We start from the raw sequence: 27,900 nt of genomic DNA on the forward strand, positions 1-27,900 counted from the left end.
TTTCTTTTTTTTTACAAAAGGAGGAAGTATAAATTGTTGGCAGACATAACAAAGTAAAGCCAGCAATGACAACCACACTGTTGTGATTATTCATTTGTTCACACTATTTGCACTACCATAAATGACTGCCAATCAGCAACAACACAAAAATGACACTGATAAGCCATGACAATGACACTGAGCATCTCACGAGTTGTTACCACAAGAACACTATTTCATACTTTAATCAAGTAGCATATATACGCACAAAATTCATTAACACATACTACACTACTACTAGCCATTACTCCGTCATTGCATGTTAAATCGGTGGTATAGGCGAATGAATCAATAGAAAAACCAGCATAGGCGCCCTACTTCACGTCAATACAAACAGTCTCATTGAAATCATTTTCACTTTCTACAGTTTGGTCACGAATTGAACAGGTAAAGAGAATAGGCATAGAACATTGCAGACGTAGACGGAAAGGAATGCAAGCGAAGACATTCGGACACACTACATTATATTCTAAAAGCACGTAATACCTTGTTGACGAACAAACACACTTTCATAGTACCGACAGATATCACTGCAATAACAAATCTCGCTTTCGGCGAGCGTGTACAGTATCACGAATGCAACGTAAAAACTTGCACCACGTGATAGCGCGTCGCCCTATATACAATCACATGATTGCAGGAACGAGTTGTTGGTCTGTTCACTTTTCGAATTTAATGTACAACATATTTCAGTGCAGGTAATACTTTCCAAATCGAATCATTCGAAACGAATTTTTCTCGCAATTCATTTGTCATTGTGACCTCAGAGTCATTTGTGAAAAAAAAAACTTGCAAAGTATCTCAATCTATGAACAACGCGCACATGAGTGCACGCTGTTCACGTGGTGTTACTGATTGTCAAAAAAAAAAACAAAAACGCTGTGGATATTGGTACTGACATGCTTACATGTTGATACTGCTTCAATCAAGACGATTAAAGAAAGCATTTTCAAAAACAAGCAAAACAATTATGAAAACAACTTTATACGCTTGTCCACAAATACAAGGCAGACAATAAAAATGATGAAAGCTTTTCTTCGTCATTCAGAAACATTATATCACATGATCAGATACTATTGTTGCCAAAATGGATGCATAGTAGCTGTTATTGCTTTTGGTACATTGTACCAATAAGCACAATGTAAAAGTGCACTTCCAGACAAAATGCAATCACTAGATTGTTATATTTTAATCCACACAGATTGGTAAAAAAAAAAAAGATTGCATATTATCCACTAATCATGAGCGGTTTTCATGACTCACTAGTTTGTTTGGTTTTTTTTTTATCAAGAATTTGTCGACAACAAGATGAAAAAAAAAACAGTAATGATCAGATCTCTTGTCAATTCATATTCTTCGTTTTATGACTGGAAGTATGTTAAATGAAAGAGAAACTTCACTCCTTAATCAAGTTGACATTAATGAAAAGAGAGAAGTCAAACAGAACGATGTAAGTTTCATAAAACTCGATATGGTGTAGAAGACAGCATAAAAAACTATAAAAATTCAAAACTATTGCACATGTTTAACAAAACTGATATTAGTCCAAATCATATCGTAATACAAACCAAAACAGATGATAAAGTGTTCGACTCTCATTATTCACATTATTATAGGATATTAGATATTTCAGATATCATTTTAACTTAATATTTAGTACCTCCCCTTTAAAGCTCATCACTGCTTTCAATCTAAGACAACAACAACAACAACTCTGGAATAGTTTGGTATGGTGGATACTATATCTCCTTATTACAGTCACTTGCAACAACAACAAAAAATTATCAAAAATGTGAAAAAAAAGTCAGTATCACTATGACCGATATCACTCTTATATAGAAATATTTGAATCTGTCAGATTCAGTAGCTTTTTGACTTCTTTGTTCCAGTTTATCATTCTCTCTTTTTTTCACCATTCCGTTTGTCCGATTCCTACTATTCAATCAAGTCAACTTAATTACGTGGAGCGAAGTTTCACTTTGATACTTGATCTGGTCTGCCGCGGCCATACGCCAAATAGTGTAGGACAAATCGAGAAAGAAGTTTGTTTTGAAGTGTTGGACTGTCTGTAACCTGACGCTTACATAAAGTAATAGGGCAAGTTTGAAAACTTGCACATGCAGAGCCTCAAAGGAATGGAAACTGGTAGAAAGACTTCGTGGCCTGTCTCTCCGTTGTATCTGCTTCCAACCACACTTCCTCCAGTAATAGCCTCCGAAAATGAAGCAGAGAGTGCTCTATTTCCGCTTGACTTGGTGTAGAGCTCAATGTAAAGTAGATTGTTCTAGGAAAGTCGGCGCATTTCACGCTATCAGGTCAATTCGTTGAGAGTTCACCATGTCCCGGTATTTCCCCAGAAAAAAAAACAATAACGAAAACGACTTTCAAAATCAACCCTCCTGATTGCGTTGCCAACGAATGCGGAAAAACAACGAGTATAACAAAGTCGAAACAAAATGAGTGAACAAAAACATAGTTATCTTGTCGTAGAGATGAAATTCAATTCTTGTTTTAACAGGCGGTAAAACCGATGATGTCTCGTGCTCACAAAGCAAGAGTTCTGAATTCGGGATGTGCCTCTCCATATACTAGTACACGGTGTCCTTGAATAGGAAGCACAGTCCCACATCTCCAGGAAGAAATACGTTGAATTCACGATGGCCAAGAAATGGGCATGAAGGTCGGTGAGTCCAGGTCCTCCTCCGAGTTGTCTGCCGTGACTGGTCTTTCAGCCATCAGGACATCGGCTGTGACTCAAGACTGGAAGAGTGTAGATTGTTCGTCAGAGATGCCCATGACTTCACAGCTGATGGAATGTGTACGATGTCTGTTCGTACGGTGAACCTGAAATCCAACCACACAAAAAAAGGTTGAATTATGACACACGAAAATGCGGACTTGCACGAAGATGTCGCGACAGTAATCACATTCTACGTTCCCTTCGTAACCCTACAATATCTGTGATAAGAACTCCCCTTTTGCAACAACATCAGGCAGCTTTTCAGGAAATGTATGACCCGCTATAATTGCTGAATTCCTTTTACAGCCATGCACTTATAGATAAAGCCCACGCAATTGAGCTCTTTTCTTCCGCAGATAATGTCAGCAAATTTAGGTAAGACAGGATCTACAAACGAAACTTTTTCACTTAGTCTAATGTTCCTTTCAACAGGGGTCCAGAGTGAATGACCAAAACAGACTACCAAATGAAGAGAAACAAAGGCTCGTTTGGATGTTTTCTGTAACTGCACAGGCCATTTCGTGTGCTAGAATTACGTAACCATCCTTTCCTTATGATTAAACTTGAAACGCATTTTCAAAACACCTGATTTTATCAATTACGATTTGTATACGCACCTTGATCTTGGATTAACGGGTTCCCGACGTTCGTAGATAGGACGTAACTGTGACTCGCCATACTGTGGTTGCTTGGGCATGTCATGCTGCTCATAGAGTCGTAGGTACCTGGCTCAATTTTGATGTATTGGCTAGGTGATGGGCCGTACTCTACCGCTGAGTGTGTTCTATCTGTTGTCAGCCCTTGAGAGAAAGCAAGATGAGGAGTAGGTTATCTTTCAGTGAGTCCTGTCTTTAAAATCGACGCTATCATGATTATTTCTGCATAACGTTCTGACCTTCCTCAAGTGCAGCGCAATTTTTTATAAACTGTAATTTAGCATCAATAGTGACGTTATCGTCTTTTTATAGTACCTTTTCAAAAGGCCACGTTAAGTTATTGAAACGTTGGCATATGCTTGACCCACTCAAAAAACAACAACAACAAAACAAAAGGGATTCTTCCACATGATTAATGACACGACCTGACAAAAAAAAAAATCAGAAATAATCCGATATTGCTCATTTTCATCTGCTGGGGAAAACTACAACATGGCAAAAAGGTCTATTATTATTTGACTCAGGATGCGCAAAGGGGGAGGAAAGACTCTGAAAGGCCATCATACCACTGTCCTCTTATACTCACTGCTGTTCTGGTTCATCATGTCAAACTCGCTACAAAAGGACCTCCTCATTTGCATGTGCTTCTGCATCAAGAGGTAATCACGTGACGGGTCGGGCTCCATGTTGTTGTTTCCATCCAGCGGCGAGTCGCCGCGCGGGCTGTTGCCGGGGCTCTCATCGTGCATGTCAATGACCATCTACACGGATAACATCAAAGCCAAAATGGCGCCATGTTAGACTCAATCATTCATTTGTTGTTTATTGATTTACTTAGTTTCTGACTGATTTTTTTATCCTATTACAGCACAGTCACACTATAACGAAGTCCTCGGGACAGGCCATTTTCTTTTGTTATATCGAAATTTCGTCATCGTTGAACGGTTAACTGTATAAAAACAACCATTTTAATATTCAGGCTGAAGAGCACCACGCATCGGCATGTCTTACGCTATGTTTCAGACCACAATAATCACCAAACTACTTTCATGTTCGAATGAAAGAGCTTATTAGTTTTCATTTGGCATTCAGGAACTGATTTGTCTGTCATAAAGATAACTTTCACGTTCGGACGAAGTAGTTTATTGATTCATTTGTTCACAATTCCTCCGACATTTGTTTGATCTCGGTGTGGGGTTTTTTCCACAAACGTTTTTGCCATACGAGCTGAAAAGTGTGATGTGTTTACATGGTCCCTCGCTGTTCAGTAGAGAGAAATGTTATATTTTGTCCGTGAGCTTTCCATGCGGATCGATCGAAAGAATAGTGAAGGTATTTTGGACAATTTGAAACAAACACCTGGCAATTTAGAACCCTTAGTTTTTTGGTGATTGCTAAGCCTTTTCTGCCACTAGTCACAAGTGGATGTGCCGAACAAGTATTATGAAAACAGGCAGCTTTGTTTCAAAGCAAAACACGGTTTCAGGTGCAGCTTGGGAGATATTTTCTCTCACACGCATTTTGCACGCAATCTATTCATCACGACTGGTGTTCTACGCCTAAACCTGGTTTAAGTGGCCAATCAACTGGACAATTAATAGCGGGCTAGCCTAATTACGGTCCAAAGGTTTGTGTATGTTCGGATACTGCACCAGTCGCGTCCAAACAAGGCTCACCTACAACAACCTGTTTTCACTCTTATGGTGTCTCGCTAACCAGCGTTCACCATTAGACAACTTTCTCACCATTTGGCACCTGTGTTAGCGAGCCACTTCAAACTGTCTGGGTATTAATTACTCTTTCTTCCTCAAATGGGGTTTTCCTATTCCTAGCTGAGGCAAATGGCTAGTACGTTTGCTGCTACCACACATGGAGTAATTAGTATCAGATATCAGCTATAAAAAGTGTTGAACGGCATTAAGGAGCTCATGCAGCGCAGTAAAATACAGTGTACTGTTCACATAAGTACAGTTTCTGCGCTCAACAAATGATTCGTTATTGTTTGAGTCAATCAGATTTTAGATTCGTTACAGCTTAATATGTTTGTCATCTTTTTTTGTCTAATAGAAACAATAATAACAGTAATAGCAATAGTAATAATAATGATAATAATAATAATAATAATAATAATAATAATAATAACAATAATAATAACAATAATAATAATCATCATCATCATCATCACCATCATTATCATTATTATTACTATTATTATCATTACCATCATTATTATCATTCTTATCATCATCATCATCATCATCATCATCATCTTCATCATCATCATCATCATTATCATTATTCACTGCCGATATCCGTACCTGTGCGACTTCAGAAACCGTCATATTGCTGCAGTCACTGTCACTTAGATCCTCTGTATATAACAAAATTTTATAGAAGGGAGAAAGAAGAGAATACGTTGAGTAAGCGAAGGAGAGGGGTATGAGTTGGAGATCACCAATAAATAAACAGTCATGGAGGAAGCTACGGGGTAAAATTATGCTCGTGGGAAAATGCTTTGAAGTGGAAACGGTAGTGAACACCAAGGTGTCCGGGGATCCAACCAACACATGTGGATTGAACTTTCCGTGCTTGGCTGCTCCTCCTCTCACAGTATGAGGATTTGAGCTGACTCTGTTTGGATTGCCACTGCCAGTGTTATACGATTAGAGGAAGAGACGATGGGACTCGGCGAAAAGAAGCTTCCTTTTGGCGTGTTTGTCTAGGCCGGATCGCGGTCATGGGACAGGAAATTTCGGAGAAAAAAAAATCTGAAGCAATTGCTTTGCAAATTAACTATTCGAACTGTGGAAAGTCTGGGATTATTAAAATACCACAATGACCTGGAGTGACGAAAAATGGTCAGAAACAGATTTTCGACGACGCAGTATTTCATGTCAAAATGAAGTCGTGAGGGTAAGAAAAGCTCAGCACCGGAATGGGACTGGCATTATTCTCTTGCAGCCTAAAGAGAATGCTTCGTTTCCCAGTCATACTGACTCTATCAGTCGATGCTCGCCTTCCCATAATATTTGATGATATTAATTATAACATTCAACATTTTAATCCATGTTTCCCAAGCAGATGGTAATTAATCTTATCAAAACATTCCCTACATTCTAGGAGGAGCTACCTGACGACAAGTTGAAGCTCTCATTTTTTTCAATGTTTTTTTTTTCATTGTTTGGGAAAATAAGAGGCTCTTAACTAAGAAGCTTCTCACCTGAATATTGGTCGTATGTGGGGTGGATGTGGTGGTGATCATGGTGATGTGCCACGTTCAAACCCATGCCGCCCCAGCTGTTGCCGTGCCTCTGTCTCATGATTTCGGGGTAGGGTGGAGGCGGCGTCTGGGGCGTGGTGGCTGGGGTGGACGCTGTGGTACTGCATGGTGACGTGCACGCGCTGTGTTGAATCGTCGTGGTCAGCGCTTCCGAGGGTGATGGCAGGTACGGAAAGCCGTTCTGTGACGCCAGAGCCGGGTAGGGCGTGGTCGGCGAGGTGACTGACGACGGGGAAGAGATACCGGGCGGTGAGTGCGTCGTCATGGCGCTGCTTGACGTGGTTAATCCGTTCGGACTGATGACACACTGCACGTTTACGCTGAAATCTAAGAGATAAAACATTGACAAAAATTTTGCCTCAGAATTCTCCTTATACCAATAAAATTTAGAAAGATGTCTTAGTAGTCCACGAAACAAGATCATTAATCGTGAAAAAGAGATCTCTTTAAGAATATATAGAAAATATAGTATGCATCATTATAATTATTTTTTTTTTTTTGAGGGGGAGGGGTATGGAAATCAAGCTGTGCCGCATTGAACACATCCGCAATGATTTCGGAAGGTCAGCCAACAACTACCTTCCGCGAAATGCGAAAATCGGACATTCCCTGTTGCCATTTGGAAATTAATATGATGTCTCTCTAAACAAAGACCAAAGAAATATTCATTTGTTTTATTATCAAGGAAGTATCGCAACTTCCTACCCACATTGACCCTGTTCTAAATCAAGCCTTTGGGCCCAGACATGATTGCACGAAATCGGAGAGTTCTCTGAAAAAGGCCAGAAGTCAGCACAGTTCCGTTATCGGCACAGATCCGCTGTCTGCACCCTAGGAGCTGTGTCCATCCTGGCGGAAACAAACAAGAACCCGTTTCTAAACTTCATTACTATACCCTTTTATTACTCTATATATTTTCAGGATGGTTTTTGGACAAACCGACCGCATTCTAATCTTTGGTGCGACCTAGTTTACAAAGTTCGTCGAACCATGATGTCCTTGCTTTAGCCCTGTAACTTCATCTCAATTGGCCCATTACTTGATTAATATCATTAATATCATTCGCAGTGTGCCTCAACGAGTTTTAAGGAGATAGTACAAGCATATCATACCTGGTATTCTCTTTCGTAAAACATCATCGACAGAGGACTGGTTTGGGTTGTATGTCGTCGGAGTAAATTGAGAAGACCCTTTGGTTGCGCCCTAAAAAGAAATATTGAAAATAAATAGCAATGTGATTATGATGACGCAATGTCTCGGTGTTTGGAAGACATGGCAATGGAAATGTAATCATGTTTTTACGAATGTTATACGGCATTTCGATGGATATGCAGGAAGATAAGGTCGTAATAAAGGATATTTATACGCCGGAGGTTTGGTTGACATTCTCATATACGGCTAAAAACTGGATCTTTGATTGTTTGGCTGTCTCTTGTAGAGCTTCAACTTTTATGTCGACATGCATGGCTTACTCCAGAATTCCTGCAAGGATTCACAGATTTACAAAGAGAGTCAGTTTTCATGATGGTAAATATTGATTCCATGTATAGAGTAATGTCCTTCATAATTAAAAAGAAAACCTTTCATCCAAGTAAAACGAATATGAATATTCTTCTTACGTCATTTCCCGGTGGACAAATGACCAGGTTCTTCTTGCGTTGTCTCCGCTCCTGCCTGCTCGCTCTCGATTTTGAGGAGCTCCTTTGTCTCCTCGTTGCCTTGGAAACACAAGCTGGAGAGGGAAGTAGTTGTGAAAAATGCGGAGGAAACAATGAGAAATTAATAGTGGGAATATGACAGAGACAGAGAACATAGGAAACACAATAATACAGTCGAAAAGCGTTTAACACGGATTAAACGAGGACGTAAGATACAAATTATAATATCGAACAATGGATCAGGCTTGCAATAGATCATGTACTAAGGGAGAAAGTGTGGTTGTTTGGGAGATTATCTAAACCCCCTGATTTGATAAATTATTCAAAGGCAATCTCCCACCTGGGAGGATACCGCAGAAAATTATGCGAAGTGTCATATCTAACTATGTAATATCATAATGATATTCATGCACATTTTGCAAACTATGCATTAGTCAAACTTATCTGTTCTCATAAAATCATTTGATTTCTATATAACTTCACAAATCAAAGCAGGTAATTGGACATTTCTAGGTTACTACCTGCCTATATAGTACATGGAAAAGTACAATACACTGTTACAACACAATGGGAAAAGGCACAAAAATACGCAAACATTTATACAAAGATTATACATTTGATGAGCTGATTCAAAGCAAAAATAGAATAATGCTGTTCTGCCATATAATAATCTAATTTTACATCACATTCCGGTCACTCATTCCATTACATAAAACTATCAAAACACATTACAGATAAATTCATACATTTAATCTGTATAGTATTACATATTATATCATAATATTATGTCATATTATATCATATAATATAATATCAAATTATAGTATATTATATCATATCATATTATATCGTATTGAATGATATCATATTATATTGTACCTTACTTTATTATACAAATAGGGAAAAAACATTCCAATCTAAAAACTAAAAATAACAACAGACAAACAAGGAAGTTATCCCGGTTTTGTGACATGGCCGAATGTCTCACCATCGCGCATGTTTCTCCTGGACTTCTTGGGATGGAGTCGGTAGACCTTGTAGGCATCGTTACCCTTCGATTTCCCCTTCTCCCGGAGCTCCTCGATGTCCGGCAACGAGTTGATGGCGCACCGGAAGTTGGCCTTCCAGATCTTCGGGTTGGCGCGCGGCGAGTCCGTCGCGGGGTCGTACTTCTCTGTTATACAAGCAGACAGAAGCACGGATAACACACAATATTATTGAATGTGACCATTCCGATTAGATGTAGATAAAGCTAATATGTATAAACAAGAACACTGAAGAACACTTAAAGTTTCGGGAATAGAGTTGAAAATATTTTGATGATGTACGCGTCAATTTTCACGTCTTTCTTTTCCATACTAATCATGCACACATTCATGTACTGTGCATACAAAGCATTGTGTATGTGTACAGCTATCTCTTTTAGTCCTTCTGTCTCTCTTTCTTTTTCTTTCTTTACATACACGCACACACAGTCACATATGTATGTGATGTGTATTATGCATCAAACTGCATACATAACAATCATGTACTTATAGAGAATGTATGGTTGATCGTATACAGGGGCATACGCCCATTCCGAGATATTTATATACTTATATACTGTACTGAAATGTTCGTGCCCCTGTATGCTATGTCTACATGGAGTAAGTCTGTAAATTGCAAGATCTGTTCGTCTGCTTGCAGAACAAGAAGAAAAAATAAACATCAAAAAGCTCCATGTCGGCGGCACCTAGCATTGGCGTGGACTTAAAACTCGACTTTATAACAATTAGGGGTGGTCTTTTTCGGTCAGCTTATCTTACCACAGCCTTTTGTGTCGGGCTGGCAGTTTGTCGCATTTGTGCCCCGCCTAAAAACCATGGAGGTATGCGGTTAACTATCTAGGGTCCATTTTCTAAGAAACCTCGCCATGTGCCCATGAATAGTCAAAGGACCTTTTTGTTGCTTCATTTTTTGTTGCTTTATTGTTGTATATAATATACTTTCTCTTCGGGGAGAATTCAGAATTTGACGGACAATCATGTACTGGCAGATCCACTTCATCTGATGGAAGTATGATGAAAAATTGACGGTTAGAAGCAGCATGAAACTGACAGAACAATAATAGAAATGTACCACCGTCAGCATCAAAGGGACAAAAGAAAGAATTAGATAATACATGTGTATTTTGTATGTATGAATAATGACATTGCGGATATTTTATAATGTCTGGTCCTCCGATAGCGAGATTTGTGATACTTGTTTTGTTCGTTTTTCTGCATAGCATTATCTTGATGGAAATGCGTTTCACCTTTCTTTCTAAAAGTAAAAAAGGATATAATAAATGATAGGAATAGATAAGTACATTAATCCGTATCGCATAATATGTATGCACCTACGAATGCACAGCTCTGTCCGGTGACAGGCAGTACCCGGCGAGAGGTTCCCAAGAACGGTGTCCGCGAGCGGCGCGCCACCACTACCACTGTGTGACGTCGATCTGCACAGCTGCGCAATGATTCCGCTTAATTCGAATCTCTAGGAAAATGTCACGTCGGGTTAAGGACTTAAGCTGATTTCCGACATGTGGGTCAAAATTGTGTCTTTCAGGATCTTCTTGGTGTTTCTTTCTCTCCCTCAAACAAATACAAGTACAAATCAAATACTAAGATACATCTTAACCACTCTTTCCCCTCCATATGGCTTAAGCGTCAATCGACAATTTCCGTATAGTTTTCAAAGTGTACTGACATAATTGGAGCAAATTTGAATAAATTAATAAACGTACATTCTATAGTGATTTCCTGGTACGAGATGCGTTTATCTGCAATTACTTTTTATTGAAGGTTGATGACATTCTCAACTTCAAAAAAAAAAAAAAATCTAATGTACATCGCCAATGTAAAAAAAAAAAAAAAATCGCTACAAATCAGTTACGACGAACTGACGAATCAATATCCAGTCATGGTATACGGGTACATCGGGGTAAAGTGTTTTAGATCACATACATGCTGCCCCTCAGGTCTTATTTAAGATAGGCGGAAATGCAGTGTTTTTCTATATGCATGGATCTGTTGTTTTCGAAAAAAGAAATCTCTATGAATAATGTGTCGCCTATAGTCAGACACAGCTTATGTCTTACCCCAAAGCCCAAATTTAGCGCACTGGTGAAAACGTTTACATCTGCATGCCATACACACATACCTTATGTACGAGGATCGAGTTGACTGCTAGCTAATGTTTTGTAGTTCACACTAAAAAATAAAGGTTCAAATTTGCACCCTATTTGCCTCTATAGCAGCACCCTGGGCTCACAATTGCACCTTTTATTGTGCAAGTAGTAAATTAAATCTCTTAATATTTATATTCGTACCTACAAAGATGCAGACATATCCATCAGAGTGTAAGTTTGATCTTACGAGTAAAACCTTGGTACTCGTGGTCCAAATTTTTAATTCACAATGTATTAATGTTTATGGTGCATGTTTGCACCCTTGATTAGCACAAAACTGAGGGTGCAAATGTCGCACCCCTGCAGGTTCAAAATTCAGCGTATTGCACCTCCAAGGGTGCAAATTGCTTATTGGGGTGCAAAGTTGCACCCTATAGAATGGTTGTATAGGGACAATTTTGGGGGTTCAAATTTGAACCCGTATTTCTTAGTGCGTTCCATGCGCAATCACTTGCGTGAACACTTTCATTTCTATCAAAAGTGTAGGTCATAAATCGTCCATTTATATCCGTCTAGATTCAAAATTGTCAATGAATACAGTTTCTTGCTCCTTGGTTCAGGCGATAGGATGGCAATGAGGACAGTAAAGTCTTCTGATAAAAGGTCGGGAGTGATGTACGGAAAATCATGAATCCGCCACCTCCCTGCATGATCGGGCATTAGTATTTAGGGCCTACTGTGTTGTAAAAATGCGAACGGGGGTCTCTCGCACGTCGACAGTCTTCTGAGGGTGTGGGACTGTTGCGCGCACTTGGCTAATGTTTCTTTGTTCAGGAGGTAATTGTCAGCATACCACAACGTCACGGCAAATTGGGCAATGTCAATTTGCAGTGACTCGTTCGCATTCTTCCCGACAGAAGCGCTATTGTAGCTATATCTGCACCTTCAAGGACATCGTGTCCAAATCCACTTGGTTAATTTACTGCTTTGCCATGTTATGGTATTATAATATCGCAGGTAGCACTTAGTAAAGAGTCTCTGCCATCTTTCCCCGTATCTTTCTATGTAATATGTATATATATATATGTATATATATATATATATATATATATATATATATGCTTTCATTTCGCTTTCATAACGATCTGAAATATGTGTACCTGAAGTGCTCCTGTGTGTGCTTTACACACCATGCGGAGTATGTATTACCAAGGAGCTGAAGCTCCTTGGTATTACGTCCTCCTTGGTAGGCACAAACTTCCGCACGTACGAACTCCGCTCCACAGCACGGGCGGTAATAAATGATATTCCACCCACCTCGAGTCGTGCATGTGGCGACGTGCGCATCACAGAGGGTCTAGATTAGTCACACTTGACCATGCTCCATGATTCAACATTCTCCTCCTCTGACTCCCACTTTTCCTAAGAAAACAGGTGTGGTCGTCTTCCCTCCCCAGTGGATGCGGGAGTGAAGGAGAAGGGTGAGAGGGGAGAGCAAAAAGCATCTGTATCTGGTCTGAAAGTGATGCCATTTGAAAAAAAAAAAACCAAACAAACAAACAAATGGACGGTTCACTTCCATTTTTTTTTAATTGTCTCTTCCTTTATGATGGACGAGAAACTAATATATGATATCGAAGGTATAGAATGTGTTCGGAAGAACATGTAAGCATTATGATTTGTTAGAGAAAGATCCCCGCGAATTTCGAGGATGACACTAGATGCACTTCATGCAGCACCGCCCAAAAGTCAACTGACACATTTGTCAGCAATTTACCCTATGAGGCGCTATACCGAACTCGGGTCTCCATGATTATTGTATTCAGTCGTTCTATACCCCCCCCCCCCCCATCCCTCTACTCACGAAAGAATGCTACTTTGTTCGATACCAGTGCTGCAACAAAATCAGAATTCGCTGGAATATTTCGTCTGACCGCAGAATCAAACATGTGTGCGATATTCCAGCTGCTAAAATGGAATTTAGCACACACAAAGACAGACACAGAGTGAAAGAACACAATAAACTTCACTCTCAGACAAGTTTGTTCGGGATCGTCCATCCGTTACTTAGAAATTGGTCACGAGACCAGTAGCAAAGATCGCTGAGCTTTTGAAGACTAACGTCTCCTTGTGGTACAAATGACAAAAGCATAGCAGCGTATAGTCTTTATTACTCAGACTTTGATTTAAATTAGACCACTAATGTAGACCAAAAATTTACAGGCTGGAAATACTGCTCAAACGGAATTGAAAAGAAAAATACCCCATTAGAAAAAAAATAACTTTCTTCGTGTTTTGATGAATCTTCCCCTATTTACGAAAACATTTTTATGGTCGTCTATTAAGTGTTACTGCAATAGGGACTGCGGTTGGCAGACTGGTCGAGTCACATGACATGACCTAGCCACCCACGCACTCGCACACTTATATGAATGGAATGTCGAGCCGCGATCTCTCCCCAGCTCTGATTGGTCGATTATCGACGCATAATGATTTGTATGCTACAGTCAATGACAGACTACTTAGTGACAGCTGAAAAAGAAGGCGCAGAATCAAAGGAGAGTAATGACACAGTCTGTGAAGACCTTTCTTATGGCTTCACCATTATTGCAAGCATAGACCACAATCCAAGGGAAACCATCGATAAAGAACTACCGTTGTCATGATAAACCCCTCGTTGGCTACTACCAGAAAGAGATATGTTGGCAGAATTACCGGTAATATCAAAACGCCCAAATTGTTGTCTCATGGACGCATTACCGAGACAATTTCGTTGAAATTATTCCTGCGACAGTGCCCTTGTTAAATCGATAAGAACACACAAAAAAAGCAAAACAAACACACTTATGAATTATACAATTCATAGAAACTTGCCTTAAAATAGAGTAGTGACAAGTTACGTATATATGAAGGCATATTTCATGCAATTTTAATCAATGTTACAACTCAAGATAAAAAGACGGTATGCTCAGAATGAAAACAGCATCGCAAGAACTTTGCTGTTAGTATTACACGGCAAAACGATCGATCGACGATCAACCAAACAATAAAACTAGATGCATACTATTACGATGCTGCTAAATCATTTTACTTGCGTACCCCAATGTTTCCCTTCTAGCTATACTTGACTTCACTTTTTTTCTTTTTTTTCAATTTTTCAGTGATTTGAAGCAAGGAAAATATAGAATATGTCGAAAAATGAACATAACTCAAGATGGTGCTAAAAAAAACTCTAGGAAGTTTGTAGGCTTAGCTGCCTTTACATGATATACGACTTTCAGCAAGAGGTACTTTCTCTTTGACGCCAGGAATGTTGCTTTTCCAAAACGCTGAATTCCTAAATCGTGTCTAGTCAACGCCTATGGAAACGCCTGGAAAAATAACCATATACTATAGCGTTTAAGAAAGTAACGTTCAGTTCGGTGGGTGACTCAATTCTTCCCCACGTGGAGAAATATTGCGAACTGAGATAACCTTGGCTTCGATGCTTCCCGGCAAGATTATTATAATTACGTTAATGATAATAGGCGACGTCGTAGGTACACCGCAGCGAATTCTCTCGCCCACGCACTGATCTCGCACTGCAAGATCCTCGCGGGAATGAAAGGGGGCACAAAAGTTTGTTGCACCCGTTGCTGGGCAAACCCCTTTGAGCCGCTCTTTGTGTGCGTTCGCTGCATCTCGCTGCCCAGGGGATTTGCACAGTCATGTGATGAAGATTGCGTGGGCGAAAACACGTGCGTTTTCCCCAAGATGCTAAGAACGATGAAACTACAGTATACAGTGCCTCTTCTCCTAACTTCATATCCCCTCCGAGCTCATGAAGATTTTGTGCTATCACCATGGTTTTTTTTTTTCAAACTTAATAAGTTTGAAAGTGATTGGTAAGATAGTATCATGAATATACAAGAGGTTCAAGTTACTTATTTTGTGTCTGCTTCTTCTCTCAAAATTAAGGTAGAATCATGGATACCATACTATCTTCCAGAGTCCGTTATCCCATTTTTAACAGTCTCCTCCACACAATATGTGTGCTTACACCATTAAGATACGATGCAATTTGTGTTTTTTATATACGTAATGATATCTATTTCTTTAAGTTCTCTTTAAGTACTCTTATACATCTTCTGATATGAGTGTTGTTCAGTATTTGTCAAAATGATTTCATTTGTACACGTGGAGAAATTTGATAAACCAAACTGATACTGAAACTTAAATGTGACCATATATTCATGGCGTCTAATGTGTAGTGTGTTTAGCTGACTTTGGTGAATAGATGTTTTGTGTGCACATGTAATATAATGTATAACCCGTGTCAAACGATAGGGAAATCACAAGTGGATACTAAAACTCTACTGTCAGCTTTCAACTATCAACTCAAGGCATACCAGCCTGCGCAACACGGGTTGCTCCAAAAAACTAGAAAATTTGCTCCACACTTGCGCAATAGAGCAACAACTAAAACCCGCAAATTGGAATCCAAAATAATGTTGACATTATACTTTGTGGTATAAAACGGGTGCATTTCTAAGCTTTTTGCTACAGACTTTCAGGGGACAATATCCATGACTTTGAATAAATTGATATCACGGCGTAATCATTGAATAACTCGCTACTATTATAATAGGACCTTCGAGCGAATATGAATATACATTGGGGTACATCAGTAAACCCTTCTCTAAAATGTCACATATCTCTGCGATATGTCATGATAGCTACATCTGGGAGAATTAATGAGCGGACCGTCCGGGGGAGTAAGGGAAAAGGCATGTCCTCACAGCTGATGATGGGAAGACGGAAGTACAGCAAGGAACATGCATGTAATATGGGACCGCCCATCACACCCATGCATCCACAGAAGATGTCCACATCAAACGCCACTAGCACAGTGCTGCATGATGCCAGTAAACCCGAGTTAATCATCCCATTCAATGCGTGATATATAATGAAGATACAGATATAGATATAGATATAGATATAAATATAGATATAGATATAGATATAGATATAGATATAGATATAGATATTGGTATAGATGTAGATATAGATATAGATATAGGTATAGATATAGATATAGATATAGATAGATATATATATATAGATATAGATATAGACATAGATATAGATATAGGTACATAATAGGTATAGATATCTAGATATAGATATAGATAAAGATATAGAGATATAGATATAAGAATGTATATAATAATGAGAAGGAAGCACGGAAAAAATGATCATGAATCCTTTCTGGTGGGACTGGATGGCTTGAATCGTCTTATTATCCTTCTGTCAAATTGTGACCTAAATTCTTCCCTTGTCATTGGTCACCGTTACCCCTATTCTCTACAGGAATTGACCTCAATAAAATGACTGACAGACGGCAGTGTCAGTCGCGGAAAGCGCGGTCGACCACCGCGCGGGACCCACTACTGTGTCTGGTACCGAAGTCTGTTCTTGAGTTGTGGTAAATGGTAAAAGGCACGGCACGAGTTGACCCAAGTCCAGATGGTAATATGTAACGGGGAAAGGTGTAGGGGGTGGGGGGGGGGGGGGGGGGGGGGGCTCGGACCCCAATGAAACATGAACAGCCAGGAAGCAAAACAAAACAAAACAAAACAAAACGACAAAAGAAAAACTGACCAGCTGCCCCCCGCCAACCCCAAAGATGGGCAGGTCTCTTCTATTACAAACCTTCAAGATTTTTGACAACACTAACGACAAAAGCTAAAACAGAAAAAACGGACCAACAAACAAGCAAACAAATAAACAAACAAAATAAGAAACAAAGCAAAGCCAAACAAATTCAAAACAAAAAAATTAACAACATGAAGAAATATAAGATGAACAAGATAACAAGCAAAATCACAAGTGGATAGTCACTGCATGTCATCAGAACAGAGAGTATTAGAAGTTAGAAAAGTTGATTATACACATGTACCGGCTTCTTTGCAGGGGGGGGGGAGAAATAGTTCCTCAGTACATTTTGTCTTCTCTACATTTCCATGCGTCTCCCACTGCCCCCTTCATCAAAATCATCTTCGTTAACCCCTTCCTCTATGTCTCCTCACGTATAGAAATATAGGTTATGGTAATTAAACTGTGTTGTGCGTATGCATGTGGTGACTGTTTTTTTTTTCTGAAGATAAATTTCACCAAATGTTTGAAGTTGACTGTAATGAATAGAGTTCAATCAGACATTTAAAAGTCTACTATTGAAGTCATGACACATTCACCTCCTCCAGTACTCAATATTATGTGGTCGCTCCTCTGTCACTGTCTTGTGAAAAACATGTCACATGTCGCAACTTTTAAAAAGGAGAATAATATATATACTTGTGCCGCGAGAACTGAAAAGCAACACTCCACTTTTGTAATTGACCAAATTTAAACTTCGCTGCTATGTCATGTACTCCAATCTATCTCACATTGAGTGTCATTTGATTCTGGGCCTCTTCAGAGCCCGTCATTAGTTTCAAGGTTTCTGGTGACCTGCATGAGTGAATGGAGAGCGAAAGCTGCGACTGGGTTGACATACTTATGTTACTTGAATTTTTTAAAAAGATTGTCAAGGGCCTCGGAAAACATATAAACCGACTGAAGATTTTATCATTTCCGCGTTGGACAAAAAGACAATTGAAAGTTGTTGGAACAATTTCAAAATGAAGGGATAAATTACTGCACTGCAACTTTCTTGTTGACCGCGACGATGTTGAAGATCCGCAGTCGATATTCAATTGAGATTGTCTTCCTGGGCGTGTAATAAGAGCTGTATATTTTTCTATCCAAATTTCAAGCTGTCACGGGAACATCCTATTGATCACTGACAACATTGTTATGTCTGTTAAATTCTTGCTCCGTTTCGGTCATGCTCTCATTATTGATTTAAAAAACAAGAAAAAAAAAACCCCGGAGAAATGAAAATAAAGATATTTTGTGGCAGTCAATAAGTGAAGGTCAGAATGGTTTCAATTAAAGTCGCAGAAATGTCCCATCACAATTTACCGGAAAGGGCAATACTTTCAACAAGGATGTTTTTCAGTTGATTCAACGGGGCACCAATGGAGCTTTTTCCAAAGAATTAATTCGAAGCGAAAGCGATAGAAAATGATTAACCAGGCTAAAATATGCAACAGGCCCGAATCATTCGATGTCTTGAATTTGTAAACAGGAATTGAACTCTTGGACGTGTTGCACGGTCTGACTGCTGTCAAGTCACATGATTCCAGTGAAATGATAATAATAATAAAACATAAAAACAAAAATAAACAAAACAAAGCAAAGGTTAAGCGAGATTGAGTTCTCTCCAAACTGGTAGGAGGAAGGAGAGGGCGTAGGAGCCAAATGGGAAAGGGATAAGTGCTTCACTTCCGGGAGGTTTACTACACATACTGCCATGGCACATTCACCCACTGCCACCACACGCTACCCTGGGAAGACAATGATGAAAACTGGGTGGGGATTCTATACTGATGGGTACATTCGAAAGAGACAGATTTTGTCTGTTGCTAGGCATCACTGGTGGCTTTGAATGAAATGTTGGTCTCGTGTTTTAGGTGGAGCAAGAATGGAAAATTTCACTTATATAAGGCAGCCAAAACATTAGTTTGGAACGGGCGATAGGATGTATCCCTAAAGATTTGGTCAATTTGGCATTCACAAAGCGATTTTCGCTTCACTCTCAGGACAAACAGATGCAATTCACAAGGTAGATGGTTTATATATCCATAAATTGATCCCAGTATCAGCTTGTCCCTATTTTTAAGACCACAGAAGATATTTTGTTTTGGTTTTTTTTTTTTTTGCAACAGAGGACGACTAATTTTCCCCGTTACAAAGACCACGTATACTTTGGGTTACTGTCATTAGTTTGGAGTTGAACTGTCGTCGCCTTTCTTCCCAATGTACTATGACGCAACCTCCCAAACATGGTAGGATTTGGAAGAGCAGAAATGCTTTGAAAAACTATTTTGTATAAGGTGCACTTAATGTTAAAAAGTTGATGTGACATAGATGTGAGTAGACCACAATCGGACTGACAAGATTTTGAATGATGTATGAAAGATAACAAATTTATATTGTCTGAAACTTTGGCGTCAATGTAATTTCCCATTCTTACCCTACGTGATTATTGATTTTTTTTATTAATACGTTTTGATCATGAGAAAAAGGTCCATATACAGCGCGCTTTACATATTTTACTCGCATGCTTATGTCTTTGATAATTTTAGATGACTGTCTGAAATCTGCTATAATCTTTACGGAAACATATTTTCTGGTATAGGTATGAAAAAAAAAGAAAACAGCGAATGCATTTTTTTTCTTAATGTAATTACTGCTCCCCTCATTACCAGCAACATCGAAAAGACCACTATGCAATGCACTTACTTGTATGAATAGCCCACTCCCTGAACAGGCACGCGTCCTTGTCCCGGCTCCAGCCGTGGCGGGCCGCGTGTTTCCACGGAATCTTGACGATTTGTTTCTCCTTGTCCAGCCAGTACAGTCCCGGTATGGCGTCCTTCTCGATCATCTTGATCAGCCAGTCCCTCAGCCGAAGTCGTTCAACACGGCTGGTGCCGGGTCCCGACATCAGCGCGCTCGATACAGCTCCGTGTTGAAAGCAGCCGACGGAGGTCGACACCGCCTGAGTTGCGGGGGGAATAGTCATCGTCTGCACGCCGTGCGAGTCTTGCGTAGGAACGAATGGATTGAGTTCTGTGGAGTCGGTGTAATGTGCACCACTTCTACACGAAAACTCGGACGGAATGTCTGTCATTATAAGTCCAGGCATTGTATGTTCGTCGTTTCTCGTCGGAAAACGATCGGTCCTGCAGAAGACAGAAATGCGAAACATATTGTTTTGTTGTTGGTGGTTTTTTTTCAACGAACATTTAGCAGAGAAATCATGGCAGACAGTATCATGACGGATACGCCGAGTAGGTCCCGCCGACACACACCTCTCACAGCACTAATGAGGCGAACCACGGCTCATTGTGTAGTGTGCGGAGATACCAGATCGTCACATCTCCACCATGATTGCCATTGACCTATAAACTCGATTAAATGCGAACCTGCAATGGCGACTGGAAGGAGTGTCATTTATTTAATTTACAATAAGAGGTTTTACTAAGACTTAGCTGTGCATTAGTCTGAATTCCTACCATCATAATCATGATAGGTCATCTCCAACACGTCAGTGCTTGGTTTACATCAACTCTCAGAAATGCGTGATTTACTATCATCCCAAGTTCATGCTCTAGGGCAAAGCGATTAGGCGTACACCGTGTGGGCTATCGACAAGTTTTTCTTATGAATCACGAGTGGTCGAACAGAGCTGACGATTGGCCACGACCAAACAGCAGAAGGATTGCGCAAGCGCGCTATGTAACGTTACCTGCTACCCTGTTTAGCAAATGAAAGTGGTTTGAGTTTGATAAATAAAGGCCCAGTGTGGTAGGGTGTGAGGTGAAATGATGAAAGCGTTTAGCGACAGGAAAATGTACCATGCTGTGTGAAATTGTGTCAAGGGTTGTGTTCCTTGCATAGTTGTGGTAAACGATATATTAGAGGTTTGAGTTTACGCCTTAAAACATTTTGAAGTGCAGAGGGAGAATTAATGATAGAGCAATTTACTGACTATACCAAGGAGCTTCTTTGATATTTTGAAGTGACTTTAGCAACCAGATTTTCTTAAATCCACCTAACCTTTTATCAGTTCAACAATTTTGTCTCCATTTAGACAGTTTTACATAATTCTGTTGTTTTGTGATTAACCAAACGGATCCATGATTTTAAGCATCCACAATACTTGGCAAAGTATATATTTTAATGTCATGGGTCACTTGCAACTGGGTATGGCGTTTTAACAGATGTTCTCATACTTTTGCAATCATGTTTTATAGGTTAGTGTTGACACTATAAACGGTACCAGGAGTTCTTTCATATAGATACCTGTAATATATACCAAAAAGTGACTGCCCATAGAAGATTTTGTCCTCTGTCACTTAGTTTACAAACCTTTTGTGTGTATGTGTGTGTAAGTAACAATACAAACACATCATCTTAATCATTTGTAACATTTGGAAAAAAAAACCAGAAATGCCATGGGTCATTTGATCATAGCGTTCATCAATAAAAAAAAAAGAAGTTCACATTCTTTCGTGATGATTTCGCAAATATTTAGACTATACATTACAAGAAATTCTCGCAAATATATAAGAAGTATAGTGTATGTATTTCAGTTACAACCCATGGATCAAACACATCTAAATATTCGATTCATGACGTAATAGCATTAATACTATTTCACTAACCGAGCAATCAAGTATAATTCATAAACAAGAAGAGCTTAAAAAGATGTTCAGGACGTCTTTGATGGTTTTAATTCGTATAAAATCATAAAAGTGTCATGCTACATTACTCGTGGTCAATTTTTAAGGCCACCTTTTACTTTACATAGACAAGCAACCGTGTACATTTTGATAGCCAAGTATGTTACCTTGCACAATTTATACGAACATGTCATATACGTACAGGCTGCATTACACACAAAACATTAGTTGGTGAGAGAAAAAAATCCTAAATGTCTCCCTTGTATTGCGTATTCACCCCATAGTAATTTCAGAAGTCTTTCAATTTCAAACGGCATTGCGAACCCAATATTGTTATTAGCGCTAGCACATCTTTCATATATACGCCTGATCTCTTTGGTCTCCGAGAACATCATCGTTGTCGGCCAACTAGTATGACAAAAAATCCCATAGAATAACTTGACAATAGAATGGAAACAATACAAAACAAAACAAAAATGTGACGTGCAGTAGATTGTATAGTGTCTGTAAATGTTGTAAGTTGATTTGACGATCCAGAGTCACAATTTCGAATGAATCTTCCCAGAATAGCCGTCAAAACATAATACATATGGGATATAGAAACACAAAAATATTACTGTTGCCTTCTCAGTACTTGGTACATGACCACAGGACCGCGGCCACTGGAGCTACGGCAACAATTTAGGGTGAGCCTGAACAAAATGGGAACAACATAAAGAAACACGGTGATTCTACTTCAAAATGGCGGATCTTGTGGTTGTGGTTTCCTTCACGTACCTAGAAGAGTAGTAGATCCCTTCCATTCTCACACAGTGCCGAATGCAAAGGGGCCTTTGACATCAATGAAGACGAACAGATCCCACGAAGCGACACCCTAAAAGATGCCGACGGTCTAAGCTTTGCTCACATATCATGATATCATAAATAATAATTCAAATTCAGCATCCATACTATCCCTTGTCTGATTGATTGTACGAATAAACAAGGAATTTAGGACAGCGTCCGTCTGAAGCAAGGGAAGACTTCGAACGTATCTGTCGGGGCGGAGCTGGGTGGACAGCAACAGCCAGCAAAGAAGGTCGAGAATTGTCGACAGTGTACGAAAAGATTGCGGTTGGACGAGCGTTGCCGATCTGCCGATATTCTTCTGTTCGTCGTTTGGGCCCAGTTGTGAAAGGTAAAACCAACACCTTGTCGCCAAGTTTATGATAGCAGTGTCTTCTGTTCGACTCATAGCATGATATTTTCCGGGTGTCGAAGGCGGATGGAAACATGTCATATTTCTCGAGTTGTGCCAATTCTCGGAGAAGGCCGAGTGCAACCAGTTCGGAAACTGCTGCTGCAAATGGAACAACCACACCACACCGGAGCAGGAAGAAGGTTGCTCATCATTTTTAATTTCTGTCACAAGTCATTAATTAGATAAGACAAATGCACTCAAACATGGCGCGAGATAATTCATCGCCCAACAACAAATATCGCACGACGAAGCAGAATGAAAATAATTCGGCAGATCCTCAGTACGGCTTCCGATCTTCATGAAAAGGAGCACGAACAGTTACAAGACATCTCAGTCAATCACTCCGGGGTTTTTTTTCTTTCACATTCCTGCAAAAAAATTTGCCGCAAAGAATCACAGAATTGTCTTGAGCTCGTCGGAACGTGAAGTATATGTCAATGACATGATCGCGATTGAGTAATGGCTGCATCGACGGGTTGACGAATTGGTAATCGAATGTCGTGCAGAAAGAACGGTCATAAGGAAGGGCGAAGCTACACGCAAGTTAAGAGTTCCTCATAGGAGTGAGAGGTACCAACTATGAAGAGACTACATGGAGGGTAAAAAACGAAAGAGAGGGAGAGGGAGAGAAAGCAACGCACGTGCTAGCAATGTGACGAACGCCGAATGACTGAAATCGTTTTTGCTTTGTGAGAGAGAGCTTACAATATGGCGACCAATTACGAACGATGACGAATCCGCGCGCAAAATCGAAAGAGGGAGTAGAAACACACGAAAAAAAAAATGGTGGTCTGTCCTTATTTGCCTTTGTTTGTGAAGTCCGTTCTAACCCCCCCCCCCCAAAAAAAAAAAAGCAATAAAAGCTGCCTCCCAGTTCTTTGTCCATTTTCCGTTCCAGAACTTGAAATAGAAAGTGTATTTCTGGTAATTACCTCTAAAATGCAACGCTGCCTTGGTGGACAGACCTTTTGTCCATTTTTGGTGCCAAAAACTGATACGAATCGTGTTGCATAAGAGATGGAGCACTGCACACATGCACCGCAAGAGTGTGCCATAATATAGAATTTATGCTGTAACAAAGAAAAAACATTTCAGCCGTGATTAGAATACTTTAAAAGCTTACGAATGTATCTCTGAAAACAGCTCTTCTCCATTTCTAGAATGACAGTCGTTCTGCTCAGCCAAACTTGTGCCGTAATAGTACTCCATGGTCCCAGGTGATTCGCTCAAATTAAGTTTGGTGGAATCAGGTTGATGGGATGCAGTGCTTATTCTATTGATTGTGTCTTATTGAGATAGACTGAAAAGTGATGTTTGATTTATAGTTTAAGTCCACCCCAGACCTCCCGGATGTAAGGTATACTAATATACCTTGCACAATATGTATTGTAGTTTTTCATCTATCGCGCGCGTGATAATTTGGGGGAAAACTCACTAAAAAATTCATCTTTCATTTTCAAATTTCACTATTTATATTTTGTAACTTTCCAGTGTTATGCCAAAATTTTGCCATCCTTTTAGAGTCGAAGGAGACTTCCTCCTCATCCGGGTGGGAATTTGAATTCATCTAGATGACTTGACAATTTTCATGTAGAAAACTAATGACACAGACTTGTACAAGAGAGAGAAAAAAGAAAGAATAAACTAGCCCACGCGTTTTACTGCTCAGACCATTATCAAGACGAGGTAAAATCAAGATTGATCGGATTATCACGAGACAAATAAAAACAATCAACTCATCATCATTATTTACGTTTCCTGTGTATTGCATCAACGTCAAGCTTTACTTCGGCACTAAATTTACTCCTGTGTTTGCAAAGCATCAAGGGATATGTTATAGGCGTTGCAGATTCAACTGACGACCAATCAGAAAGAGTATTTTAAAAAGCGCATGACTTGACCAGTATAACACAAGTAATTTAGTACTTTCCAGTTGTCACAGTCACTCAGTAATTTGAATTGAGTTTTACCGTTTCATAAAGGAGTCAATCTCTTGCAATATGTACTATTTTGCTTTTCGCGACGTAAATGTCACCTCTTCAGAGAGAGAGAGAGAGGACTAATACTGGTAGAAAACAAATTTCCGCACTGGTTGAACCGGAGGCTGAAGTAGCCGTTAGTATAAGGAACACAGTAACGTGCTTTTCATCTTGTGAATTATGATTTGCACTCAACAGACACACTTAGATATAACAAATCGAATGCGAACACCCCTCTATCACCCTCATTCTTTTTTTTTATGTGTGTGTGTGTGTGTTTCAACAACAAATCGCTTCAACGCCGGCCAAGACATATTTTGTACAAACACTAGTGCTGTTCACTTGCCACCGACCCCACAAAGGGAGTGTCATTCGGCACTTGTCGGTGACAGTCGATTACCATTCGACTCTTTTTCGGTGACAATCGATGAACCACTAAAACTAGAAGAAACGAGCGATGATGGCTTTGTCACTGTCATTTCGTCAAAGTTAGCGTGCACTTTTTATTAATAATGATGTCATAAGAGGTCAGGTGGCTTTCATCTTCCATCTTACAGACGTGCATCTCTTGCCGAATGTTACGAACAAGGCAAAAAATGGTATTCATCATTAACCAGAATGACAACAACAGAAAATTCTGATATCAGTTACTTTCTTCCATTCTTCTTATACCATATCCAACTGCGCAATTAGTACACGTACGTTTTTTGTGTGTCAATTCTTTGTGATATTGACAAGGGTTATTAATTTCCTATCTCTTTCCTTGTGCAATGTAATTTACTTCTCTTTCACCTTGGGTACACCAAATTCCCTAAAAATAGCTAAAGTAGTACCAATATATAGATATATGATTCATCAGTTGTGTCTAATGTCCAATTACTGCGAGTATGATATGAAATTGTATCAAAACTTTTTTTGTGTGTCGCGCATTTTCGTCTTTATAATTTTTTTAGTTATTCATAATAACTTTGTACGAAATCAGTTTGGTTAAAAAAATCAAGCTATAATTCAACTTTATGATCATGTATTTATATTATTGGTATATAATAATGTAATTATGGTATTGGTATATTTATAAACTTAAATAAAGAATTTGATATAGATCACGATATATAAATTCATAAACACCGTCATGAAGGAGTGTGAGGCAATGTGTTATTACAGTTCATAGATTATTTGAAAATAGACAGGCAACATTATGTTCAATTTAAAACTGCACAGTCACAACGACTGAAAATAAAATGTAATGTCCCCTAAGATTCCATGTTTGGAACGTTATTATTAATCATCTTATATATATGACATCGTTCATACGGCTCCATTATTGCATTTTATACTTTTCGCGGTTGATACAAATATTTCATTTTCTTACAGAAATTTTGATACATTAACAACTACTTTAAATTCTGAATTATTGAAGATTTATTAATTGTTTAAATGTAATAAGTAATATTTCGGAAACCAATTACTCAGTAAATGTATCTCAATATTTCATATTTTCAATCCAATGAATGCAACATTCGTAAAGATGGCATATTGCTATAGGACGAATGTCGAGTAATTTTGAATAATAAGTTTACTTGGCACGGGAATATAACTAGTGTTATATCCTGACAGATAAGCACATCATAAACTGCAATACTTATTGTCGTCAATATCATTATATATGCTTTATAATGCACTTTTCTTCCTAAATGCATTATTGTAATATTGTCTGGGACCATAACGCTTTACTCTCTAAAAAAATCGAGTGAAAATATTCACTCTTGAAGGAGTAAATAACAGAAAAGAGTGAATTCAGAGTGAAAGTGGAGTGAATTTTGAGTGAAAAATGTTCATTTTCACTCGTTGGGCATGGGCCCAACACAAATATCTAATGCACAACGCGCACAACACTACCTTCATGGAACTACTACAAAGCTCTAATATCACCTTACATCTTTCTCCCACTACATACTATTGCAAAAATCTAACTTTTGTGAGAGGAAAACTTGAACTAAATCCCCCTTTAGATAGGCCGTCAGCCCAGTCAAGCTATGCCCACGCTGACGGTCTTCTGCTTCCTTGTTGAATCAACTTATGTGCTGCCTTTTATGATTTATACACCATAAGTGTTTTACCGCAATTATACTGTAGTATTACATGAGATTGTACTATTTATTTGCTCCTTTCCAAATAAGCTGTGATTTGTTCAATCAATTACAAAAATGTAATTTTATTTTATTTTGAATTGAGAAGCAGAATAAATGTAAATTTAAAAATATATGTATATCTATAAGTACTATATTTCTTACCTGCTAAGCATTTATACTTTTACAAATATACATTTCCCTTTTTTCGCAATGCGCTTTGGATATGCACAGCTTTGTCTGAAATGCACGTGATCATCTTTCCTTTTAATTACAAGCGCAGGTAATATATACTTTAAAAATGTAACACTGTCAAAGTGCCGACATGTTTTATACAAATTGACGGCTACGGAACAACAAAGAATACAGTCCCTGATTTGACGACATCTTAGCTTAACATGACATTATTATTCATTACGATATACTTAGTGAAAGGTAACCTACATGGGGAAAAATACAATTTTTTGCCTTTCAGTATTTCATTTTGTAAGTTTGGGGCTACTTTTGATAACTAAGACTTCGATTTATCATTAGAAAAAACCTGTCATGAAAAGTACGTAAAGGTACGTTAACTGCAAAAGTACGTTAACTGTAAAGGAAACACAGGTCATTATTTTGGGGTTCGACGAACGCTTTCTCCCGCAACGATTTGCATGACTTGCGTGATATATAATAGGCTGATGATTTTTCAATT

At 39.0% G+C, this 27,900-nt stretch overlaps 1 protein-coding gene across 1 annotated transcript in view; it reads right to left on the reverse strand.

The window, feature by feature from the left end:
- Window positions 1-2,111: 2,111 nt before the first annotated feature.
- The window catches only part of LOC139727125 (uncharacterized), a 36,104-nt gene continuing 10,315 nt past the window's right edge, over window positions 2,112-27,900 (reverse strand). Inside the window, exons 2-10 of the mRNA XM_071638106.1 lie at window positions 19,913-20,355; window positions 9,362-9,547; window positions 8,335-8,447; window positions 7,828-7,918; window positions 6,656-7,042; window positions 5,754-5,806; window positions 4,022-4,196; window positions 3,397-3,579; window positions 2,112-2,883 (exon numbers count right to left, since the gene is read on the reverse strand). Of these exons, the coding sequence (XP_071494207.1) occupies window positions 2,840-2,883; window positions 3,397-3,579; window positions 4,022-4,196; window positions 5,754-5,806; window positions 6,656-7,042; window positions 7,828-7,918; window positions 8,335-8,447; window positions 9,362-9,547; window positions 19,913-20,355 (1,675 nt within the window). The 3' untranslated portion in view covers window positions 2,112-2,839. The remainder of the gene's footprint in view (window positions 2,884-3,396; window positions 3,580-4,021; window positions 4,197-5,753; window positions 5,807-6,655; window positions 7,043-7,827; window positions 7,919-8,334; window positions 8,448-9,361; window positions 9,548-19,912; window positions 20,356-27,900) is intronic.

The sequence above is a fragment of the Diadema antillarum genome, unplaced genomic scaffold (assembly GCF_040938485.1).
Source record: "Diadema antillarum isolate AM-2024a unplaced genomic scaffold, OU_Dant_1.0 seq00000119_RagTag, whole genome shotgun sequence".
NCBI classification, from domain to species: domain Eukaryota; kingdom Metazoa; phylum Echinodermata; class Echinoidea; order Diadematoida; family Diadematidae; genus Diadema; species Diadema antillarum.